Source organism: Papio anubis, chromosome 12, assembly GCF_008728515.1.
Source record: "Papio anubis isolate 15944 chromosome 12, Panubis1.0, whole genome shotgun sequence".
Taxonomy (NCBI): Eukaryota; Metazoa; Chordata; class Mammalia; order Primates; family Cercopithecidae; genus Papio; species Papio anubis.
The window spans coordinates 73,396,407-73,422,018 of NC_044987.1; the positions used below are offsets into that span (position 1 = coordinate 73,396,407).

At 40.4% G+C, this 25,612-nt stretch overlaps 1 protein-coding gene across 1 annotated transcript in view; it reads left to right on the plus strand.

The window, feature by feature from the left end:
• Window positions 1-25,612, plus strand: part of SPON1 (spondin 1) — a 300,029-nt gene that overhangs the window by 72,818 nt on the left and 201,599 nt on the right. The window contains exon 3 of the mRNA XM_003910193.5: window positions 12,065-12,198. Coding sequence (XP_003910242.3) covers window positions 12,065-12,198 — 134 coding nt within the window. The remainder of the gene's footprint in view (window positions 1-12,064; window positions 12,199-25,612) is intronic.

The following is a 25,612-nucleotide window of genomic DNA, read 5'->3' on the forward strand; positions in this document are numbered from 1 at the left end:
GGAGAAAATGGTCTTTACCAGAATGGTTGAGAGCAAGCAGGACATGAGAATGATAATAATAATATTTATCAATGCACAGTGGTTATAATATACACAGTGATAGTTTTGTTGATAAACTTTCTCCTTAGTTCAGCTAAAACAGGGCTCTTGTCACATGACCAGGAAAGATTAGGCTTGTGGACACACAGAATGGTGAGGAAAACAGACTTTATTGGGTAAAAAGGAAAAATAACTCTCAGCAAAGTGAGAGAGAGTCCTCCTAGCAGGATTCCCACCTCACACATTGAATCCCAGGTCACCATACTGGAATGGGAGAGGCCAGGCTCCTCCCCACTGAACTTCCTGAGGCTCTACCCCATCCTCCCAGTGCTCAGGTGGGCATTATTCAGAAAGAATCAGGAAAGGGTGGCTTCATCCAGGAAGAGTAGTCTGGTTTTTCAACCTTCAGGCTGTTTTAGGCTTAAAGATGGGGTTTTGCTGGGGACCCTTGGCTGCCTCCTGTCTCTATTGGTTTTGTGCCAGAAGCTTCTCTAACAACTTTGTATATGAATTCATATAAACACTTCTGGCCCATTGAAGTAGATGCTATTATCAGTTCCCATTTTACAGATAAGGAGAATCAGTCCAGAAAAGTTAAGGAACTTGCCAGAGTCACACCAGTAATAAATAGGCTGTTGGACTCTCCCAGGCCTTTGTATTGCCTCCTGGTAGGGGGAAAACCCCCAGGAGCACTTAAGTGACAAGAGCTGGTATCTCAGAGACCTTCCAGGCCTCTTAGTTGCTGGGTGAGGTATGCAGGTTTAGGGCAGCAGTTGAACTGCTCAGGGTAATAGAGTGAGCAGTGCTGAGCCAGCAGTCTGCCTGCCTTCCTTCTCCCACGCAGCACTCAGCCTCTCCTCCAAATGAATGTTGGGCAAATATTTAGAGAATATTGTTTTGAAAGGGGGCCAGGTTATTAGCCTGCCCAGGGGGCCTACGCGTCTTGGCCCAGGCTTGCTCCCAAGCCTGGCCTGCTGTTTTTGCTCCTAATATGTGAAACAACCCACATAGCACGGAGGATTAATCTGCTTTTGGGGGAGAAATGCAATCTGGTGGTTCTCGGGACTAAACTTCTGTGGATTGGATGCCACATGCCCAGTGCCAGAGGGTCCGCCAATGGTGTTCATGACCACATCACCTCCCCCACAATCCCACGTGCTTCTCCAGTCTGGGAAGCACAGGGTACACTCCCAGGAAGAGAAAATAAAGCAAGTGAGATTTTAAAAGATGAATAAGATGAAGGTAAGAATCTGTTTGAAGAGCTGCTAGTGCAAAAAGGATGCTAGTTCACAGAAATGCAAATCAAAACTACAATGAGGCACCACCTATCAGCAGTCAGAATGGCTATTGTTAAAAAGACAAAAAATAACAGATGCTAGCAAGGCTGCGGAGAAAAGGGAACACTTATACACTGTTGGTGGAAATGTAAGTTAGTTTGGCCACTGTGGAAAGCAGTTTGGAGATTTCTCCAAGAACTAAAAACAGAACTACCATTTGATCCAGCAATCCTATTACTGGGTATATATGCAAAGGAAAATAAATTGTTCTACAAAAAAGACATGAGCATTCATATGTTCATTACAGTACTATTCACAATCTCAAAGACATGGAATCAACGTAGGTATTTGTCAGTGGTGAATTGGATAAAGAAAATTTGGTACATATATACCATGGAATACTACACAGCTATAAAAAGAATAAAGTCTGTCCTTTGCAGCAATATGGTTGCAGCTGGAGGCCATCATCCGAAGCAAATTAACTCAGGATGAGAAAACCAATACCACATGTTCTCACTTGTAAGTGGGAGCAAAACATTGGATTCATATGGACATAAAGATGGAAACAATAGACACTAGGGGCTACTGGAGCGGGGAGAGATTGATGGGGAAACGTCTGAAAAGCTACCTTTTGTGTACTGTTACCTGGTTGATGGGATCATTCGTAACAAACCTGCACATGTACGCCCTGAAGTTGAAATTATATTTTTTTAAAAGGATGCTAGTAACTTGTGGAAGTTAGGCTGGAAGATGGGGGTATTTTTAGGGAAAAGGGACAGGATTTAAGCCTAAATCTTTACAGCTTAGAAGAGAGGCCACTGACAAAAAGTACACTGAATAACGCAGCCAATACAGCCATTCAAATTATGTTTCTGATAAGTTCAGAAAAACCTGGAAAAATATTGAGGGTCCTAGGACAAACAGGGAAAAAAAAGACACGTTTATACAAACAAAATTAGCACCACTATTAACAAATTTTAAAGAATACATGGAGAGAAGGCTAGAAGGAAACAAACCAAAATTATTCAAACAGTGGAGGATTTTTTTTTCTTTACTTTTCTATCCTGGTTAACTTTTCTATGATAAACTTTTTAAAGCAATAAGGGCAAAATCTTAATTTTAAAAAATCTATATTGAAAGCCCTTTCATAAAAGACAAAAGCAACTATCTTTCCTTCCATGGCTTTCAGATTGAAAAAAAATACACATAGGAAACTACTAAGAGGTTATTTAATGACTCAGATTATTTTCTTTGGATTCTCTCTCAGGTTTTACTGAAATAGTTAGAAAGCCCTTCCTGGGCAGATTCAGCAATAATAAACTGCATTAATTTCACTTCCAGAAAAAACTTAAGATGTCAAATTTAGCTAAATGGGATCATAATAGCCCCAAATTATAAACAACGAAATGTTCAACACACTGAGGTTTGTTAGGTAAAATGTGGATCAAACATAAGATGAACTATTATGCTGCCATTAAAAATTTTATTGGGATTGTATGTTAAATGGAAGAGAAATATGTTCATGATATGTTGTGAAATGAAAAGACGAGTTACAACATAAGAAGTATACTTTAATCCTGTCTTTTAGAATTGCATTTTTGTATGTGTATGTATGCATAATCTAAAATGATATACACCAAAATATTAATAACTGTCTTGGGGTGGTGGAATGATCAGGAATGTTTGTTTCATATTTTTTGCTCCCTATGTTTTCTGATTTTCTACAATGAACAAATATCTATATGGAGTAATTATAAGCTTATTTCTGCTTCCCCTCTTAGGAGTGTCTTCCTCCCATGTTAGCCAGCCTGTGGTGTTAATGCTTCCCTCTGGGGATGTGGGCCACGACCGGTTAGGAGAGGGGTGCACGGCATACAGGGGGAACCATGACATACCAAGGGCCTGTTAATAGCTGCTGGCTGCTTCATCAATACTATCTCATCTGTTGCTTCTGTCCACCAAGCAAGATGGATATTGTCATCCTCATTTTGCAGATGGGAAAACAGATCTAGAGAAGTCACGTAGCTTGGTGTGGTCAAAGTCGTCTAATTAGAAAGTTGCAGAGCCATGATTTAGTCCAAATCTACCTGCCTCAAACATTCATCTACTTTTTACTCTACCACGCTACTGTTCACGATACCTCTAGAGAAGAAATATTTACAAAGTGGTATCATAGCACATATCTTCCCTCATTCCTCATCCTGGTCCCTAACTTCAGTGTCCCCTATACTCCCTGACTCAACAGTTTATATTTGGATGTCCCAGTGCCCTGTTCTTCAGACCCAGCCCACCCAGTACCCACATACCCAGACCAGAAGCTGCTGTTCTCAATTGGGGATTATCACACTACTATCCCTGATAGGAATCCTTGGTCGTGGTGCCTAAGCATTGACCACTGAGTCCCCTGAGTTGTTCCCTTAATCACATCTCACATCCCCCACAGAAGATGTCCCTTCTTATCCCAAGGCTCAGTTTCTAAGACTAGCCTCTCCTGCTTACTCTGCTCCAAGCCCATGTTCATGGGACCAGTTTCCTGCTATGGATGCTGTTCCAAGTTCCTGTTCTATTCTGACTTCTCCTTGATTCTCATGTGGGAACTGGAGCCCTGACCTGACCACTAGTCCTAACCTCTGTGTCTGGGGCTCTGCTTCCTGAAGACAAATGTCCCAGATACCACTTACGTGGACTTTGGAATAGTATTCTCCTGGATGTCTCACTGCCATGGCCCACCCACATGGTAGAACACTTGCAACTTCATCTGGGACTTTGATGTTGTTCAGGTTCATCTCTTGAGGCTTGTGTCTGTTGGACCAGAAAGTGTGAGGAGGTGACATATCAAGGAAGACAATCCAGATCAGATTTGAGGAGGGGAGTCAAGATTAGATTTAGGGAAGAAGGGTGTGTGTTCAGATCTGAAAAAGAAAAGCCCATAAATAGGCTGAGGGACGAGTAGGAATCCTCAGAGTAAAGATGGGTCCTGATATAGATTTCAAAATGGGTATGGCATGTGATTTAGGACTGTGTTCACTGAAAAGTTTTAGAAGCCTAGAAAAATCATTCTATTAGCTTAAAATGCCCCTGATATTTGAAAAGGCATATTCATGACCAGATACTCAACCAGTTGCTTTAACTGTAGGCTGACAAGTATTGGGGAATCAAACCTTGTCTACCTGTCTAAACTTGGTGGATATCTGGGTGGTCTCACCTGGCTGGATAGGAACCAGTCATAGATTAAGATTTATCCCTCTCTTGCAGGGAGCCAAGCAGCTGCCTTACCAGCAAATCTCTCCCAAAGTGACTTTAAACTTAAGAAGGTTTATTTAAACCTATATATAAAATAGAAATGTTATCACTGGAATGTTGTAATTAGGTCCTTTAAAAATATTAAGCTGGGTGTGGTGGCATATGCCTATCATCCAAGCTACTCAGGAGGCTGAAGCCAGAGGATTACTTGAGCCCAGGAGTTCACAGCCAGCCTGGGCAACACAGTAAGATCCCATTTATAAAAAGAAAAATTTATAACCTCTTCATCTAAAGTAATACATCATCACTGTTGAAAATTTAGAAAACACAAAAATTATACAAAGGAAATAAAAATCACCCATAATGTTATTACTAGACACAACCACTCCATTGTAATATGTTTTAACTTTCTGTCTTAGGTAAAAAGAAACCACAGATTGAAATGAATGACTGTCATTTAGTTGGTAGCTAACGCGGTAGGATCCTGAGACCCACTCTAGATGACAATGAGTGTGGAGACATTTGGGATTGCGAGGAGGTTTGAGAGCAGGTTCTGATAGGCACAAGGCTTTTAGAAGAAGCTGATATTTTCTGAGAAGCAAACAATGTTTGGAGGATTCTCTGGATCCAGGGAAATAACTCCTTCTGTTCAATGCTTAATTACCATCTGGCAACTGAGGTTGTGGATAAACATCCGTGTTTACCTGAGGTAGCTTCTATGGATTGGAGAACATTCTTTTTTGTTTCAGTTCTGGGCCAAGGGTCTTAGTCTTATGTCCCCGTGGGACCTTGGTCAGAGTTCACCTGAAATAGCATGAATTTCAGACAGCCCTGGGTCTGAATCCAGACAGATCACTCTGAGCTCCAGCTCCTCATCTGTAAAATCTTCTATTCCTGTCAAAGGTCCAATGATATGACCATACTAAGTGCCTGGCAGATAATAAATGTTAACTAAATATGAGTTTAACTCTTTTGGCTTTCCCAGTGTAGTCACCCAGAACCTTCCCAAGGATTTTAAAGACTTAGGATTAAAGATTCCTGCCAAAGTTCTCTGCAACCATGAGCAAACAGCGTCCTCACTGGACTCACTATTCTGCAAGTCCAAGAAAATCACATTATTTGGAAACCTACCCTCACATCAACAAAGCTGCAGAAGGGAGTCTAGGAACCTGTTAAGAAAATATGAAGCAAAAGTACTATTCACTTTTATCAAGTACTTGTGTGTATGTTGGAGTGGAGTGGGGTCTTTTGTTGTGGGTTGGTCCAGTGTATGTAGTTTCATGGGACTAGGATTGGCTAGAGAGAAATTTCCTGCCTATCATAAAGAAAATGGCACAATTAGGAGGGACTGTAGCATAGGGGAAAGAGCACGGACATTATGGCCAAGTAGGGCTGACCTCAAGTCCCAGCTCTGCCATTCTGGGACTTCAGACAGGTTGTTGAACCTGTCTGCATGACAGTAGTTTCCTAAGGGGTGGATTTAATAATGCTTATTTTTCAGTGTTCGAGGGAATTGAAATAATGTATGTAAAGGTCTTCATCAAGAGAAAGTGCTCAAAAATGCTAACTATTATTATTATCAAAGCTATTAATAACCATCTAGGGAAACAGTCCAAATTCAGAATGAAGTCCAGGGAATTATCTAATTAAAGGAGCTGAGACACATGTTGTTGCCAAGTCATACAGACAGGAACCTCACAACCAAAGGGAGGAGGCAAGTACACTTAGTTTTTTTTTTGTTTTTTTTTGAGACAGGGCCTCACTCCGTCACCCAGACTGGAGTGCATTGGCACAATCACAGCTTACTCTAGCCTCAACTTCCTGAGTTTAAGCAGTCCTTCTACCTCAGCCTCCCAAGTACCTGAGACTACAAGTGTGCACTATCACAGCTGGCTAACTTTTTATTTTTTTATAAAGATGGGACTTCACTATGTTACCCAGGCTGATCTTGAACTCCTAAGCTCAAGCAGTCCTCCTGCCTTGGCCCCTCAAAGTGCTGGGGTTACAGGCGTGAGCCACCATGCCCAACCTACTACACTTCATTCTTACAGTGCACACTTACATGTACCAGCTACCTTGCAAAGTGATGATGAAATGATGACTATTTTTAAAAAGGCTTTGGAAATAGGAATTGACCAGGCTTTGGCAGGAGAAGACACATGACCAGTGTAGACAGTGCAGGAAGCAAAGAGGGAGATGGCACAATGTGAGGCTAGAGGCAGGAACTAGCCTCTGTGTAGGATTTCAGTCTTGATTCTAAAAGCAATGAAAAACTGTTGAAATATTTTGAGGAAAGAGATATTATATTGTAATGATATTTGTGCTTTTAAAAGGCCACTGTGGCTTGGAGTATAGGTAACAAATTGGAGAAAGACGAGAGAGTATATAAAGATAGTTAGAATGATTTTACATTAGTTCAGAGAACAAATGATGTAGCTTAGCCCAGGGTAATAATAAGAATGGTGGTAGACATTCAGGAGATATTTGGAAGGTAAAATGGACAACATTTAAATATGGAAGATGAAGGCAGGGAAGAGCCAAGGGTGACCTCCAGTGTTTCTGACTTGCACAATTCGAGTAGGACCAGGTTAGAGGGAAGATGGTTAATGGTTAGGTTAGTTATTAACAGGGTAGATTTGAGATGTTTCTGATATATCCAAAGGTAAGTGCAAGTAAAAGATAAAGTTGGAGATACATGGACTCAGAGAAGCAGCCAACACTAGAAATATAAACGAATGAATCATCTATACAGAGGTAGTAATTAAAGCCATGAGTTGGATGAGATCACCTACAGAGAAAGAATCAAGTCAGAACAGGAGAGGGTTTATGCCTGAGCCTTGAGCAATTTCAAATTTAAAGGCCAGTAGTGGAAGATGAGCAGCCAAAGAAAGTAGAGAGAGTGGATGGGGGAAGTTAGGGGAGGGCACCAAGAAGGAGCTATGGCACAGAAGGCAAGGGAGGAGAGCCAGTTGAGAAGAAGGACTATATAGGATCCATTGGATTAAGCATTGCAGAAGCTTAGCTAGAGTTATTTTTGTAGTGCAATGTGGCCTGAAAATATACAGAAACTGGGTTGAGGAATAAGTGGGAGGTGAAGTGAAGACAGTAAGTATAGGTACCTTTTTCAAGTAATTTGATTGTGATGAAGAGAGAGAGATAAGACGATAACTAGAGGAGGATGAAGGGTTAAGTAAGGTCTCAGTTTTTTAATGGGAGAGATTTGAAAGTGCTTAAAAGACGAATGAGAACAATTCAGTTGGAGCATAAATTGAATCTGGAGAAGAATAAGGAGATAATTGTTAGAGTTGGGAAGAAGGGATGGGACCAAGACAGTGTGGTATTAGCAAAAAAAAAAAAAAAAAAATCTAACACAGCAATGGAATATAATAAAAAGCCCAGAAATAGACCCACACAAATATAGTCAACTGATCTTTGACAAAGGAGCAAAGGTAATATAATAGAGCAAAAATAGTCTTTTCAACAAATGGTGCTGAAACAACTGCATATCCACATGTAGGAAAAAAAAGAAAATCGAGACACAGACCTTACACCCCTCACAAAAATTAACTCAAAATGGATTACAGACCTAAATGTAAAATGCAGAACTGTAAAACTCCTAGAAGACAACACAGAATAAAACCTAGATGACATTGGATATGGCAGTGATTTTTTAAGTACAACACCAAAAGCATTATCCATGAAAGAAATAATTGATAAGTTAGACTTCATTAAAATTTAAAACTTTTGCTCTGTGAAAGACACTGTCAAGAGACTGAGAAGACAAGCCACAGATTTGAAGAAAGTATTTGCAAAACACAAGTCTGATAAAGAACCGCTATCCAAAATATGCAAAAAACCTCTTAAAACTCAACATTAAGGGCCAGGTGTAGTGGCTCATGCCTGTAATTCCAGCACTTTGGGAGGCCAAGGCAGGCAGATCAGTTGAGGTCAGGAGTTCAAGACCATCCTGGCCAACATGGTGAAACCCTGTCTCTACTAAAAATACAAAAATTAGCCGGGTGTAGTGGCACACGCCTGTAATCCCAGCTACTTGGGAGGCTGAGGCAGGAGAATCACTTGAACCCGGGAGGTAGGGGTTGCAGTGAGCTGAGATTGTGCCACTGCACTCTAGCCTGGGCGACAGAGTGAGACTCTGTCTCAAAAAATAAAATAAAATAAAAAATAACGGCTGGGTGTGGCAGCTCATGCCTTTAATCCTAGCACTTTGGGAGGCCAGGGTGGGTGGACCACTTGAGGTCAGGAGTTCAAAACCAGCCTGGCCAACATGGTGAAACCCCATCTCTACTAAAAATACAAAAAAATTAGACATGGTGGCGGGCACCTGTAATCCCAGCTACTTGAAAGGCTGAGGCAGGAGAATTGCTTGAACCTGGGAGGTAGAGGTTGTAGTGAGCTGAGATGGTGCCACTGCACTCCAGCCTGGACAATAGAATGAGACTTCATCTCAAAAACAAAACAAAACAAAACAAAACAAAACCTCAACATTAAGAAAGTGAACAACCCAAATAAAAAATGGTAAAAGACCCAAACAGAAACCTCACCGAAAAAAATATACAGACAGCAAGTAAGCATATAAAAATATGTTCAACATCATACCTCATTAGGGTGTTACAAATTAATAATGAGATAACACTATACATCTATTAGAATGGCCAAAATCCAACTCAGTGACAACACAAAATCCTGTGGAGGATGTGGAACAACAGGAACTCTAATTGTTGCTGGTGGAAATGCAAAATGGTAAAGCTACTTTGGAAGACAGTTTGGCAGTTAAGTCTAAATATACTACTACCATATGATCCAGCAATTGTGCTCCTTGGTATTTACCCAAATGAACTAAAAATTTTATGTCCACACAAAAACTTGCACATGGATGTTTATAGCAGCTTTATTCATAATTGCCAAAACTCAGAAGTAACCAAGATATCCTTCCGTAGGTGAGTGGATAAACTGTGGTACTTTCAGACAATCAGATGTTATTCAGTGCTAAAAAAGAAATGAGCTATTAAGTCATGAAAACACAGAGAGGAAACTTAAATGCATATTACTAAGTGAAAGAAGCCAATCTGGAAAAGCTACATACATACTGTATGATTCCAATTCTATAACATTCAGGAAAAGGCAAAACTGTGGAGATAGAAAAGATTAGTGGTTGGGAAGAACAAGGGATGAATAAGAAGAGCACAGAGGATTTCTGGGCCAGTGAAACTATTTTGTATGATACTACAATGGTGGATACATCTCATTATACATTTGTCAAAACCCATAAAATGTACAATACCAGGAGAGCAGCATAATGTAAATTGTGGATTTTGAGGGATAATGATATGTTAAAATAGGCTCATTGATTGTAACAAATGTATCATTCTGATATAGGATGTTGATAGGAAGAGTGTGTGTGTGTGTGTGTGTGTGTGTGTAGGGGTGAAGGGACAGGGAATATGTGAGATAACCCTGTACTTTCCACTCCATTTTGCTGTGAACCTAAAACTGCTCTAAGAAAATAAAATTTATTAATTTTTTTTAAAAAATGAAGTTAGATCCCTACTCTATCATATTAAAATAAATAAATAAATAAACTCCAAATGGATGGAAGACCTAAATGTGAAAGGGAAAAGTATAAAGCTAATGAAAGAAAATATTGAAGAATACCTATGTGATCTCAGTTTCTTTAGGCAAGATCATAAAAGTGCTAGCCATAGGAGATAAGTTGATGAATTTGACTAGATGAAAGTTATTTTTGTTAAATGAGGAATTCCAAAGGTAACAGTAACCTCTGGATGCCAGAAAGGAAGAGATATGTGTAAATGATGAGGTATTCATATCTAGAAAATCCCCAAAACAGCAAGAAAAAGACAATAAAATCCACTGGCAAATATTTTGAGTAGACAATTTGCAGAAAGGCAGACCTGATAAATTTGTGAAGATGATCAAGTGTGCTAATATTAAGATACTACATTATAAGCATCAGATTGGAAACAATTAGAAAGTCCAGTAATAACAAGTACTGGTGAGGATATGGGGGAAATTAGGAACATTAGTACATAGCTGATAGAATAAAAGGTATAGCTATTCTGCAGTACTTAGTGAAATTAATATGACTATACCCACAACTTAGCAATCCTACTACATTGTCAATCTTGCTGAGAAACTGATCACAAGTACAGCAGCATGAGATTCTTCATGACATCAATATTTGTGGCGACAAGGAACTAGAAGTCAGCTAAGTGCCTCTCACTGGAAGAATGGTTATGTAAAATGTGATCAATGCATACAATGGAATACTAGGCAACAGTCATAAACAAATTACATTTACATGTAGTAACACTGACATAGCTCAAAAAAGCATAAAGTTGAATGAAAGAACCATTAAAACACAAAACAATTCTAAATAATACACACTGAGAACAACACACATTAAATACTTAGGAGTGAGTGCTAAGTAGAGGAAAAAAAGTAGGGTAAAGAGTATAAAGATAAAAAGTAATAGAAAATGGTCTTTGCTTTGTCCAGTGATAAAATTACATGATAAGCTATGGAGTTTGAGTGACTTCATTCCTTTTGTCTGTTGTTCTAAAAAGGAATTTTTTAAAGTAAAATAAATACAATATAGATATAATAATAAGATTGTGTTTTGAAGATTAATTCAGATAAAGCACTTAGTGCCTAGCACATATTAAACACTCAATTAATATTATCTATTAATGCTATCAACACTATTCATGATCCAGCTACTACCAATCCATTGGAGTTGGCACTTAAAACCAATTGGATTTAGATTATTTTCCCCCAAAAGATCCTTTCAGGTCTAATATACTATAGTTCTGCAAGAGGGATAGGCAAGTACCACAGGAGGCCCAGAAGTAACAGGCAGGAGAAAAGCTGGAACATCCTTGGGGAATGGGAAAGGCTACCATCTTGTTTGTAGCATCATAGGAAACTTTGATGGTTAATTTGGGAGAATACTGATTAGTAAATGTAATGCACAGATTAAAGAAGTAGGAACTGCGCTAGTAAAAAGTGCTATGAAGCTGGGAGACTTTATACACTTTGCTATACTTCCTCTAAAAGGGTGTTTTAACATTTTAAGTTACAAAATTGTAGCTGAGTTACAAAGTTTTGCTATATAGTGTTTGATTTGGAGTACCCCTTCCCCATCCTCCTCCTTCCCCAAAGTGGGACACAGGTTGTTCTGTTGAAATAAGCAAGATCATCACCTAGTGGTTAATTCCTCAAAGTGCTGACACAAGATTTGGTCCCAGAGAGCAAAGAAGTGCCCAATCCATGTCCTCATACAATGTTAATTCATTCAACAAGCATTGACTGGGACTTTATGCCAAGCACTATTCTGGTGCCTGGGGATACAGAGTTGCTAACACAAAATGACAAGTTTAAAAATAAAATTAAGGAAGTACCAACTTAGAAGCTTAAGCGCCCTCTCAAAATGATGTTGCATGTATTTATTTCCCACTGGTTTTCCGTAGATCATAGACGAAGAAGAAACACAATTTATGAGCAATTGCCCTGTTGCAGTCACTGAAAGCACTCCACGGAGGCGGACGCGGATCCAGGTGTTTTGGATAGCGCCACCAGCAGGAACAGGCTGTGTGATTCTGAAGTAAGTAACCATGGAATCCTTCCCTGCAGTTTATCAAAGACTTTGTGATGTGATTGCAGGGAAAAAAAAAAAAAAAAAGTTCATTACTGAGGATCAGAAAGTTGCATCATCCCTCTGCCCTCCCTTATCTGAATTCTCAATAGCACCATAGACTATCATTGGCTCCATAAAGATTCATATGCTGGAATCTATGTTCATCAAATAAGGATGATTCTCCTGGCCACCCTGTCCTACTAGAGATAATTATATTAGGGCTGGTTAAGAAAAATTACAAACCAGGTGAAGATAATCTTTTGACTTTTTCCACCTGGAATTTAACACTTTTTCTTTTCTCAGAGCATACAGCACCTAGAATCCTTAAACCATGCTTCGGCTGCCCTGAGACCCACATGTGACCTCCATTAGCCCTGAGCTCTGCTTTATGATGCTACCTTCTTCCTTGCCCATCAAAATGGCCCTCTGGTGCCACTTCCTATCTTGCCTCTTGACCCTCCTTTCAGTGAATTATAATAGGTGATAAAAGGTATTAACCAGCCAAAACAGTTTTCCTCTGAAAGGTAGTGTTGTCTCAACCTATTATCTCCAAACTTACGTGCCACAAAATGATGGTTTGGGAAATGGAAATAGATGGGCAGGAAAACAATTTCCGTGGTCAAATGTTTGCAAAATGCTATGTACTAAATACGCTTCTTACAGATTCACAACACTAGCATAATGAAGGTTTTGCAAAGTCCTGGCAAAAAATAAAAATCTGCTTAATTTGGTTTCACCCAGTATTTTCCAAACCTACTTGATTGTAAAGCTCCTTTTTTATGGTGACATCTACTAACATTCACAGTTTGGTGAAACACAGCCATAATTTATTTTAAATAGGTTTGAAGTCCTATAGAGAATGATGCTTAGAATGTTAGGATTTCTTACCAGCAAATTAGTCATGGATAGATGGACATGGTTCCAGTCCTAGCATCCAAGAAGTCACTGTTTTTTTTAATGGAAGTAGGCACTGAGACCTTCCCAACAGTCTCTTTTTTAAATCCTCGAAGGTCTTATTTATGTATTTGGTTCATTTGTCAAATATAGTCATTTTGACACACTTACAACTGTGGTTAACTCCAGCCCACCCCTGAGGAGATGGTGATAAGAAAGCCCACCTAGGCATTGTAGTCCCTGTAGTTCCTAGACTTCCACTGTGCTTAGCTTATGGGAAAAACCCCACAGAGTCTCTGAAGCATCTGTTCATTGTCCAGACTCAGCCCTGTCGTCATCTGGCCTCCCTTTGCTGCCATCTGTCTGGACATTATTTGTTTCTTTCATAGTTTAATGCAAGCTGAGCATCCTTCCTCAGTTTCCTTGAGCAGTTTGGCTCTTGGAATTAATCTACACTGGTCATTAAGAAAAAATCAGTAGAATTTTAAAACACGAAATCGTGTCTATAAATGTCAATATATAACATGTCTATAGTATCTAGTTAAAATGTGGGAGATGGCCTTGTGGAAACGAACAAAGACCCCTGAAATGAGAACAGAGACTGTGTGTTCAGAGCCTGTTGTATAACAAGGGAGTCAGCTGCCATTACTAGCATTTGGCAGAGTCTCAAAGGCAGGCAGAGGACTGAGAAAGCCTTCTAGTGAAAACAAGAGAAGACTGATTGGAGGTTCCTTGGCATGAGGAAGCTGGAGGCAGGCTAACTACAAGTGGAGCATCTTATGTGATTGGTTTGGAGGGCATATTTGGCTTTCTCTGGTTAGTTCTGAGTTGAAAGTGGGGGAGGTGGTGAGGGCAAAAAATAGAGCAGTTGACAGTTCCTTGGACAAATCCTGATATTCTGTGTCGAATGCTGGGGCCCAGAGACTGGAGGTCAGAGTATTATGGTCATTGGGATAAATAGCCTTGCTATTGTCTGTTAGTATATTCACTCTTAGCTCAGAGACTGGGTTCCCAGCTTGGCCCTCAGTGCCCATCCCACTACCCATGACAGCCCAGTGGCTCCACAGAGCCTGGAGCTCTAAAGAAAATGGGTTGAAAATGTCAGATCTATGTGAAGAGTCTTCCTGCTCTAAAAGCTCTTATCCCTCTGGCCCAGATCTCTAGTTTTCTTTGATTTATTGTTCTTACAACCCAGAAGCATTAGATCTTTTTGGTGGAAGCCAGAAGGGCATCTATTGTTTACCCATTAACAATCAATGTATGTGTATATATGTTTATCCATTAACAACATGTATGGCTTGTTCATTCACTCATTCTTCCAACAAATGCAACTGAGCTTCTATTAGCCCAGGCATCCACGATATACACAATGGAGGTATGTTCTTGACCCTGGAGGTTCTTACAAGTCAGATAAGGGAGAGAGAAAAAGTCAACCAATGCTTTCTGTGTACCAAGAACTCAGCGCACATCTAGCAGGCTTTGTCTAATTTGATCTTCACAGAAAACTACTCCCATTTTACAGAGGAGGAGACAGGCCCTGGGGAAATTAGGCAAGTTTTTTAAAGTCATGAATCCATTTAACATTAAACTCCATGTTCTGCCTTTCTTTTATTTATTTTTTCTCTGAAGGAGTCCTATATAAGCTACAACTATTTATTAAAGAAATAGTAATTGTATGGGTAAGACATAAATGCATTCACATTGTAAAATTTCAAACAATACAAAAAGTAGTGAAATACGGAAAAATACAGAATAAAGAAAAAGTTAAAAATCCATGGCATCTTAGCTGGGCTCAGTGGCTCATGCCTGTAATCCCAGCACTTTGGTAGGCTGATGCAAACAGATCGCTTGAGGTAAGGAGTTCGAGACCAGCCTGGCCAACATGGCAAAACCCCATCTTTACTAAAAGTGCAAAAATTAGCTGGGCATGGTGGTGCGCACCTGTAGTTCCAGATACTCAGGAGGCTGAGGCAGGAGAATAACTTGAATCTGAGAGGTGGCAGTTGCAGTGAGCTGGGATTGTGCCACTGCACTCCAGCCTAAGTGACAGAGTGAAACTCCATCTCAAATAAATAAATAAAATCCATGGCATCTCTCTCAATTCCAGTTTTCTACACAAAGGCAACAATAGAATCAATTTGGTTTGTATGCTTTAGACTTATCTCTGCTTTTACATTTACGAAGGTAACCATAAAAGCACATAGTTTCATTCCTGTGGGAATTTGAGTTTAAACAAATGGTATCATGTTATGCGTAATGCCCTGAACTTGAATGGTTTTTCACTAAATAAGATATATTAGAGATATGTCTGGGTCAGTACATACAAAGCTACCTCCTTTTGTTTTTTAACTGTTGCATGTCTATGGTATGGATGTTAATTATTCCAAAGTTAATGGACATTTAGATTGTTTCTGGTGTCTTACTGTGACAAATAATGCCATGATGAATATCCTGATACTTGCCTATTGAGCAAATTTCCAAGTTTTTATCCACAATAGATGCCAAGAAATGGGATCATAAGGGATGCACATTTGTAATTTTATTAGATGCTGCCAGATTTTTCTCCAGAAAGCTTGCCAACTTAAACACTCTCCCTGACAGTGAACAAGAGAGCCTAAATCTTTACTTGCTCAATGGCACTTGGTATTATCAATCTTTAAGATTCATAAAGATTGTGTGCATGGCCCATTCATCTTCTTGTCCATTTTTTAATAATCTGTCTTTTAAAAATTGATTTATATGGCCAGGCATGGTGGCTCTTACCTGTAATCCCAGCACTTTGGGAGGCCGAGGTGGGCAGATCACCTAAGGTCAGGAGTTCGAGACCAGCCTAACCAACATGGTGAGACCCCATTTCTTCTAAAAATACAAAAATTAGCCAGGTATGGTGGCAGGCACCTGTAATCCCAGCTACTCAGGAGGCCGAGGCAGGAGAATCACTTGAACCCAGGAGACAGACGGAGGTTGCAGTGAGCTGATATCCTGACACTGCCATTCAGTCTGGGGGACAGAGTGAGACTCCATCTAAAAAATAATAATAATAATGAAAATTGAATTATATATATAATTTTGTTTTAATATATACAAATATTATATTTAAAATATAGCTTATAAAATGTTTTTATATATAAAATATTTAAATAAATATATAAATATTTAAGTACATTAAATATATAAAATCAAATACATATAAAATAATTTGATTTATTTAGAATATATTTATGTTTAAAATTGATCTTTAGGTAGTACAGATAATGACACTTAGTTGTAAATTTCAACTATTTCTCTCCACCTTTCTTTTAACTTTGCTTATGGGTGTCTAATTAGTCAAAAGTTTGAAATTTTAAGTAATCAAATGTATCCATCCTTTCCTTTATGAATTTTGATGTTGTCTTGTTCAAAAATAATTTTCCTATGCCTAAGGCTATAAATATATTCCCATATTTTATAGATTTTAAGTAAGTGTAGGTCTTTAATCTTCCTGGAATTTAATGTTGTGAATGATATGATATTAATAAGCCACCACAGAAAATAGATGGCATGCTCAAAATGAGGTGCCAGAGGAAAGTTTAATAAGGGTCTGGTGGGGGCAAAATAACGGTGAGGGAGGGCTATACAATCCAGGCCTGAAGAAGCAAAAGGAAAAGGCAGAGAGGATGGGGTAGAGAGGACCACCCCTTTACAGGAGCTAAGACCTTTGGTTAAGGGAAGCAACTAGCCTCAGGTACCCCAACCCTACTCCTTTCTCTAATTCCTTGTGGGCTCTCCCTTTGGTGTGGCTCCAACTACAGGAACATAGAGCCCATATATATAATCTTTACGGAGTATTCTCAGTCTTTAACTAGGGGGCAGAAGAGTAGAGCAGGTATCTAGAGGAACAAATCAAAGATACCCACCACAGATGGTAAATTGAAATCTACCTATTTTTCCCCAGATGGGTAGTTGTCCCCCATCCATTTATCAAATAGTTTATTCTTTCCTTGGTGGGCTGAGATGCTACTTCATTAAATGCAAAATTTTTATACAGGTCTGGTCTGTTCTGTTGATCTATTTATGTATTCTTCCATGAAACCCACACCATTTTATAGCATAAAATGGTTTGAAATGGTTATGTTTTGATGGCAAGTCATCGCTCGTTAATCTTCTCATTCAAACTGTTCCTGGTCATCCAAGCAGATTTCTAATTCCTGACAAATCATAGAATAAGTTTGTTGTGTTTGATAAAAAATCGTTTTGGGATTTTGAATGGCTTTGCACTGAAATAATAGTTTCCCAGAATACATAAGATGCATTCACAGTCAAAAACATGGAATGTTCCATATTTATTTTGGTCTTTTGTATCCTTCTTAAAATTTTGTAATTTTCCTTCATTTAGATTGCATATTCTTGAGAGGCTTTTTCCTCACATAGGTAATTTATAGTTTTCTTTCTTTTGTGAATGGGATCTTTGTCTTGTGCTTTCTAATCATTGATCCCTTGTGTTTAGAAAAGCTATCGATTTTTGTACCTTAAGTTTGAATTTGGATACTACTGCACTGTCTTGGTAGTTCTAATGGCTTATTCTTTCATTCTTTTGGGATTGTTGATATAAATGATCATATCTTAAAATAATGAATATATATATATACACACAATACATATACCTTTTTTTTCTTTCTTATATTTTAGTTTATTATCTAGCACCTCTAGTACAGTATTACATAGTAGTATTCATGCTTATTCCAGATTTTAATGGAAACACTATTTTACTTTTAATTGTAATATTCAGTATTACAGGTTTCGAATCAGTGCCTTTAATCAAGTTGAGGAAGACCCTTTATTTAGCTGAGAAACTAACCTTCTTTATCAGGTTGAAGGTGCTATTTGGGAAACCAACCAACCAGTATGCCATGTGCACCTACCATGCACCCAGAGTATAGCAGGCATTGAGGAAGATTCAGGGTATAAACAATGATCCTGACTTTCAAAACACTTTCAGTCTAGTTGTGATATAAATTAAAATATTTATGCAAAAGCTAGCAAACCTAAGACAGACGTTAATGGGGGACAAATTAAACATGGTAAGAGTTCAGAAAGGAGATGAATGAGGAATGGAAAAATCAGAGCCTCTTGGAAAGGTTAGCAGTTACATCTTGAAGACAGTGTTAGGGTTTGGATAAAAGGACAGAAGGGAAGAGGTTATTCCACGTAAAAGGGGTGGATAAAGTGAAAACTGAAGTGAGAGAAAACATGGCAGCCCTGGAAGACAGTAGACAAACTTTTCAAGATTAAAAAGCCTTTGGGGGCCAAAATTCATTGCTAAATCGTAGAGTCCCTCCAATACCAACAGGAAGAGATTGAACTTGATTCTAGCGGAGTTGAGGGGGCCATTAGTAGTTGTTAAACAGTGGACTGACACACTGGGAGGAATGTTCATTAAAAAGTTAGTAACGATGGGCCAGGTGTGGTGTTCATGCCTGTAATCCCAGCATTTTGGGAGGCTGAGGCAGGCAGATCACCCGAGGTCAGGAGTTCGAGACCAGCCTGGCCAACATGGTGAAACCCTCTCTCTACTACAAGTACAAAATTAGCCAGGCATGGTGGTGCATGCCTATGATCCCAGCCACTTGGAAGGCTGAGGCAGGAGGAAACGCTTGAACCCAGGAGGTGGAGGTTGCAATGAGCGGAGATCATGCCATTGCACTCCAGCCTGGGCAACAAGCACGAAACTCCATCTCAAAACAAACAAACAGGTTAGTGAGGATGCTTAAATCTGGCAGCAAAGTTCAGGACAGATAAAAAGGGGGTACCAACTGTGCTGCAGAGCCCTCACTTGTCAAAAGGAGCATTTGTGTTGTATTTGAGTAATATTCCTGGGAGAAGGCAGCCTAGTAGATAAGCTGCACAGACTGATGAATGTCTGTAGATGACAGCTCTGAAGCCCACGTGGCTGGTTGTGTTCCTTTGCCCAGGAGTGCTGGGAAGGAAAATACATAGCAATTATGACTTTCCTTTTGGCACAAACCTGACACCATTTCCATTTTCCATTTGGATGCAAAGCTTTGTACATTTCTAAATTACAGACTTTCCAGGCAGCCCTCCTTATAGCCTTCTCCCTACAAAGTGACCCAGCACTTAAAGTTTCCCTGGCATGTTACAATGCTGCAAGAACGCTGCAAACCGTCACAGGCAAGTAGCAATTGATTAAAAGAAAAAGCCCCCATGAGTAGAATAAATGTTTACAGACCTCACCAGAAGGGAGTTCTGTATCCTTGAGTCTCACAAAAGTTTTATCTCGTGACGTGATCCTCTGTTTCCATGAATTTGTTACCTTTGGGTGGATTTCTAACACTTACTTGTCCCTTCCTGGAAGGGTCTGAGATGTAGATCATCCTTCTCCTGAGAACACATTCATCTGGTGAACCATCAGGAAATTCACTCTTAGGAAACAGTGGTTGGTTAAAGGCAGTCGTAAGAGCCAAGAGCCAGGCACTGTTCTGGGTGCACTACAAATACTTCTTTCATCCTCATAGCAACCCTATGAAGTAGATATGAAGGAGGAAGCTGAGGCACAGAGAGGTTCAGTAATGTGCCCAAGGTCCCAGAGTAAGTGACAGAGTTGGGGTTGGAACGCTCCCAAGTCTGCGATCTTCATACTGTACTCTGCCATCTCGGCCTGCTGCTGCAGGGTCAGGCTGGACTCTGACTCTTCTCTCCCTCCAGCATCATTAGAGCCAGATCTTGGCTCTTTTTTATCGCTTGCTCTACATTCGTTGCCTAATTCATAGACACTTCTTGCCTTACTCTTGTAGAAACCTCCTAAGTGATCACTCCAGTTTCTTACCCTCTGATCCTCCTCACGCTGATATAAGACTTGCTGTCCTCGGGCCCAGCTGAGTCACACCACTTACCTAACACTTGAACAGGGCTCCCCAGCACTTCCAGATAAAGTTCAAATCCTGATCAGAGCACATAAGGGTACCTATGACCTTCACCAGGTCCCTAACCAGCCTTCCTCTCCATCTCTTTCTGAACTCTGAATCCTCCCCAGCCTTTCTTGTCTGTCCATTCCCTTGGTAGCGCTTACCGAACACCTCCTGCATGTGCGTACTAAGGACACAGAGGCTGCCTTTGAGGTTGGCACAGTCTAGGGAAAATCATGAACATACAAATTGGGTCCACAGCCCTGCATCTGCAAACTGAAATCCAGAAAGCTCTAAAATCCAAAAGATTTTTCATAACTCATTTAGGGCCAAAACCTGCCCTAAACTGCTTCAAAGTTACATATGGTCTTTTTGTATACATATTAATGTGTTTGATGGTGAGATGCTGTCCCAGGCCCTGATGGGGGCATTACAAGATATAAGGAATATGTACTATATTATTCAAAATATTCTTAATTTCAAAACATATCTGGCCTCAGGTCTATCAGAGAAAGGACCTCGGCCCTGTTGATGCAATCCAGGGTGGGAAATTCAGTAATGGAAGCACCACTCAGGGTGCTTAGGCAACCCTCTGGCAGGATTGGGTTTCATGTAAATGTTAAAAAGAAGCAATTCATTTCTTGCTAGTGAAATAACCTATTCCCAGTTGCAGCTGCTACAAGATACGAGAATTCATTCAATGTTTCTTACCACCAAAGAATAAAGTCAGTATTCCTTAGCATGGTGTCCAACTCTATATGATGTTTCTAGCCACCTTTACAGCCTTATTTGTAGGAACTCTTCCCCACACAGGACTCTGAGTTTCATGAAGGCATGGATCAATTTCACTCTTCTTTGTGGTTGTAATGTAGGTCAGAAAATCACAGCCCATGGGCCAAAACTGGTCCACTGCCTGTTTTTGTAACTAACGTTTTATTGGAACACAGTCACGTTAATTCATTTATGTATTGTTTAGAGCTCTTTCAAGCTATAGCAGCAGAACTTAAAAGTTGCAATGGAGACCATATGGCCTGCAAAGCCTAAAATATTCATCTGGCCCTTTATAGAAAAAGTTTACTGGTTTCTGTTCTAATGTACACTCCAGCATCAGGAACTCAATAATTACTGATTCCTGTCCTAGATTCTTCTAAAAGCCCAGCTGAGACCAAAGTTTACAAGCAGGTACTTTATGTGGGAAGTGATCCCAGGGAGCAAGAGTGAAGGGTAGGGATGGTGATTTGGTCAAGTTTTACTGACTTGGCCACCACTGCAGGCCACTGGTGTTTGATCCCACTTGTGGCCATTGGAGAAGGCTTATGACATGTGTCTCAGAACAGTGCACCCAGGGTAAACTGGGGAAGCCACTATCCATTGGTCTCCATCCTTCATTAATTAAAGGTGGCCCCACAAGCATTAGCTCCCCTCCACTTCTGAGATGCATATATGTGAGTATTCTTAAGATTCTGAACACTTGCTGCAGCATCAGAGAAGCTCTGGAACAGGAATCAAGTGGTACACTATGCAGGAAAGATGTGCATCCTCCCATTGCAGTGGGGCAGAGATGGTCAAGGTCTGTACATAGTTGGTCACTACAGCAGTGGTTGGAGTCAGAGTTGTGCTGAGAGGATGTGAAGATGTGTGTAGAGTTGCCTATTATGGTCTGAATGTTTTGTGTCCACCCCAAAATCTGTATGTTGATGTTTAATCCCCATTGTGATGGTATTAGGAGATGGGACTTTTGGGCTATAATTAGATCAAGAGGATGAAGCCCTCAAAAATGGGATTAGTGCCCTTATAAAAAGACATACAGGGACAGATGTGGAGGCTCATGCCTGTAGTCCCAACACTTTGAGAAGCCAAGGTGGGAGGATCGTTTGAGTCCAGGACTTCGAGACCAGCCTGGGAAACATAGTGAGACCTTGTCTCTACAAAAAATAAACAAAATTAGCCTGGTGTGCTGGTGAGAGCCTATAGTCCCAGCTACTCAGAAAGCTAAGGTGGAGGATTGCTGGAGCCCAGGAGATTGAGGCTTCAATGAGCTGAGATGGCACCACTGCACTCTAATCTGGGAGACATAGTGAGACCCTGTCTCAAAAAAAAAAAAAACAAAAAAAACCACAAGGCTTGCTTTCTCTGAAACTCTGTCATTCACTGTGTGAGGACAGGAGGAGATGGCCGTCTTTAAACCATGAAGAGGGTCTTTACAGGGCACCGAATATGCTGGCACCTTGATCTTAGACTTTCCAGCCCCCAGGACTGTGAGAAATACATTCTGTTGTTTATAAGCTAGTCAGTTGATGATACTGTATTTTGTTATCACAGCCTGAACAGACTGAGACAGTGCCCAACACGTTGATTAATCAAATAACAGTATAAGTAGCTTATATTTATTGCTAAGCACTATGCTAAATGCAATGCAGGTCTTATCTATGTCTTACATAATTCTCATAAAAGCCCTATAGAATTTTCACTATATCATTCCCATTTTGTTCATAAGAAAGCTGACATTTAGAAAGTTGATACTTGGGCCAGTAAAGCAGTAAAGTAATGGGGTCTGGGACTTCAACTCACTTCTGCCTGACTCCAAAGCCCTGATCACCACTAAGCTACACTGACTCAGCTTGACTCCCCTCCCCGCCGCTCCTGCCCACCTTCTGCCTCAGTAGGTCTGTGAGGAGTAGGACAGAGCCCTTCTTATAACCAGGGGTTGGAGGACTACCTGTGGGGTGAGATATTGTTCCCCAAGTGAGGAAACTAATGTCACTTAGAAAATGGAAAACAAGCCCAGGGAAACTGGCAAGAGAAAGACTTGTTAGTGGGAAGAGAGGATGAGTATTAAGAAGCAATTAGCTAGCATTCATAACACTTTGTAATGTCATCGGGCTCACTAACTCCTTTTATCTTCAAAGTAACAGAAAACCACATGCAATGACTCTGTGTGTGATTTAGCGGAAAATGGCAGGGTTAGGAGGATCTGATGTGGCTGGGGTAAAGCTTACCCCACAATTTTTCTGGCATTAGGTAGCAAGAGGAACTACAGTCTCCTTTGTGGTAAGTCAGGGTGGCTTCACGTCAGGCAGCCTAGGACCTCAGCAACCCTGACCAGCGAGGAATCAAGGAGTCAACAGAAAAGGGACTGGGAAACTCCTGAACCAGCTAAAGTAGCAGATTCTTGCGAGAGCAGTTGGAAAGACCAACGCCATGGCTAAATGGAAACATGTGCCTGGTTAGGAAGACTCAGTTGCCCCAGAATCTGCCATCCAACAGGTGGAATCCAGATGTCAGAGGTTCCTGGGATGCCAGCGGGAGCATGGCTCCAGGGGATCAGTCCAATGGCAGCAGAGTTTCATTCAACAGCTGAGATCCCAGGTGCAGGATCCAGCTCCCAGGGGAGAAAACTGGCAAGAATTAAATAGGAAGTACAGGCTGCCGAGGAACAGGCCCTAGACAGATCTCTAGGCACAGCAGTAAACTGAAGCTTGGTGGGAAGACTAAAGCACTGACAGACTGCACCAACATTGTGGGGATCCTGGGAGTGACTACAACTTGGTGGGCATGCAAGAACATATGGCCTACCCTATTTGTGCACTAGCACCAGGTCTATGGCAGTAAGACTAGTTCCAATTTTTTTCCACTGATGGAGTGGGAGTTGCCAATATATTCCCTGCCCTGGTCAAGTTAGGATCAAAACGGAATGTTTCAACCCTGTGAACTTTTTTATAATTGAGGTTAAATTCACATAACATAAAATCAACCATTTTAAAGTGATCAATTCAGTGACATCTGGTACATTTATAATGTGCAACCACCATCTCTACCTAGTTCTAAAACATTTCCATCACTTCAAAGTAAAACCCCTTATTCATTGAGCAGTTTCTCCCCATTCTCCTCTCCCTGCCCCAGCCCCTGGCAATCACCAATCTATATTCTGGCTCTATGGACTTAACTATTCTTGATATTTCATATAAATGGAAGCATACAATGTGTGACCTTTTGTGTCTAGTTTTTTTCACCTAGAATAATGTTTTTGAGGTTCATGCATATTGTAACTTGTATCACTATACTTTATTCCTTTATATAGCTGAATAATACCCATTGTATAGATATACCACAATCTGTTTATCCCTATGAACATTTTTAACATGAGATGATCAAAGGATAAAAATGAGAACTTTGGGCAACAGTGAAAAAGTATCATGGTATTATTCCTACATTGACTTCAGTCCATATTTTTTTAACCAGGAGATACACACAATTGGCATGTTGCCTTACACCTGAGTCCCACACCATCCATAGGAAGGACCGTAATGACTCTGAACAAGAGTAGAAAAGGACAAAGAAGTGGTTCTACACCTACTTTGTCTTTCAGGGTCACAAAGTATGAAACAGCCTGTCCCAAAAATAGATTGATTAGATCTTTGGACACTCAGCGTGTGACCACAGTGCAACAAAGTCATATACTGGGGAATTTGTTCCTTCATCTGGAAGAAGCGAGGGTGGAAGCTGCCTGAAGGTCCTCAGTGCTGTGGAAGATGGCATTCCTCTATAGATGCTCTCCTACTCTACCACTGTTCATTCCCGATTACTAATCAAATAAGTGTGCCTGAATTATTTACCTTCCTGCAAGCCTGCTCACAACAAAGAATACCCAACCTAAAGTCAGTGAACAATAAGATTACATAAGAAGAAAGAATGTACCACACTCCCTCCATAATTAATTATTGTGGGCTGATTTCAGCTATATTTTTCCTTGGGCATTTCCCTAACAGTTCACATTTAACAGTCCCTGGAAGCCAGGAAAACAGAGGAGAAAAAGCTCCTTTATGTCTTAGTTCTATGCTATTCATAAATGAAAATCATTGTTAATTTAGAGTTTGACAGCTGTGGTGCATTTGTAAGTCCAGAGCAGCTGTCATCAGCACTCCAGCTTATTTTTCAAGCAGATGTTTAATTTGACTTTAGCGCTATTGCCAGCTCTTAAGGAGAAAGAGGGGGAAGCAGAAACAGAAATAATCATTATATTCATCATTTGGTTTCCTTTCAAAACGTAAATCGGCATGATTAACAATGACATCAGAATTGCTCTAATTGCAGTTTTGGGTGCAGAACTAGTTAGCCATCATCTCCTACATGGTCCAAAGTCTAGTTTTCTTTTCTTTTTTCTTTCCTCTTAAAGTCAGAGGGTGTTTTGTGGTAATTACACCCAGACTCTGAACAACAGTCCCAGATCCATAGAAAAGCCTTCCAAAGTGCAGAAGAAAATCAAAAATCAAGGAATAGGGAATGATGGGGGTGACTGGGCCACAACCCCAGATGAAAGCCACAGGCTGAGTCTTGTCTTGTGGCTCTGGAATCAGGAAACCAGCAAGAGCAATCAGAGCCCTTGGAACAGCAGCCAGGATCTCCCGCTCTTACATATCTACCATGCTTCTGCGGCCAGGCAGCTGGCTTTGTGCAGGCTCACAGTGTGCAAATTGGTCTCAAAGTATAAAATTAAACACATCTGTGGCTCCACGTAGAAATCTGATGAGTCAGTACGTACTTGATCGGGCCCACTGTTCCAGTCCACGTTGCTTGGAGGAATC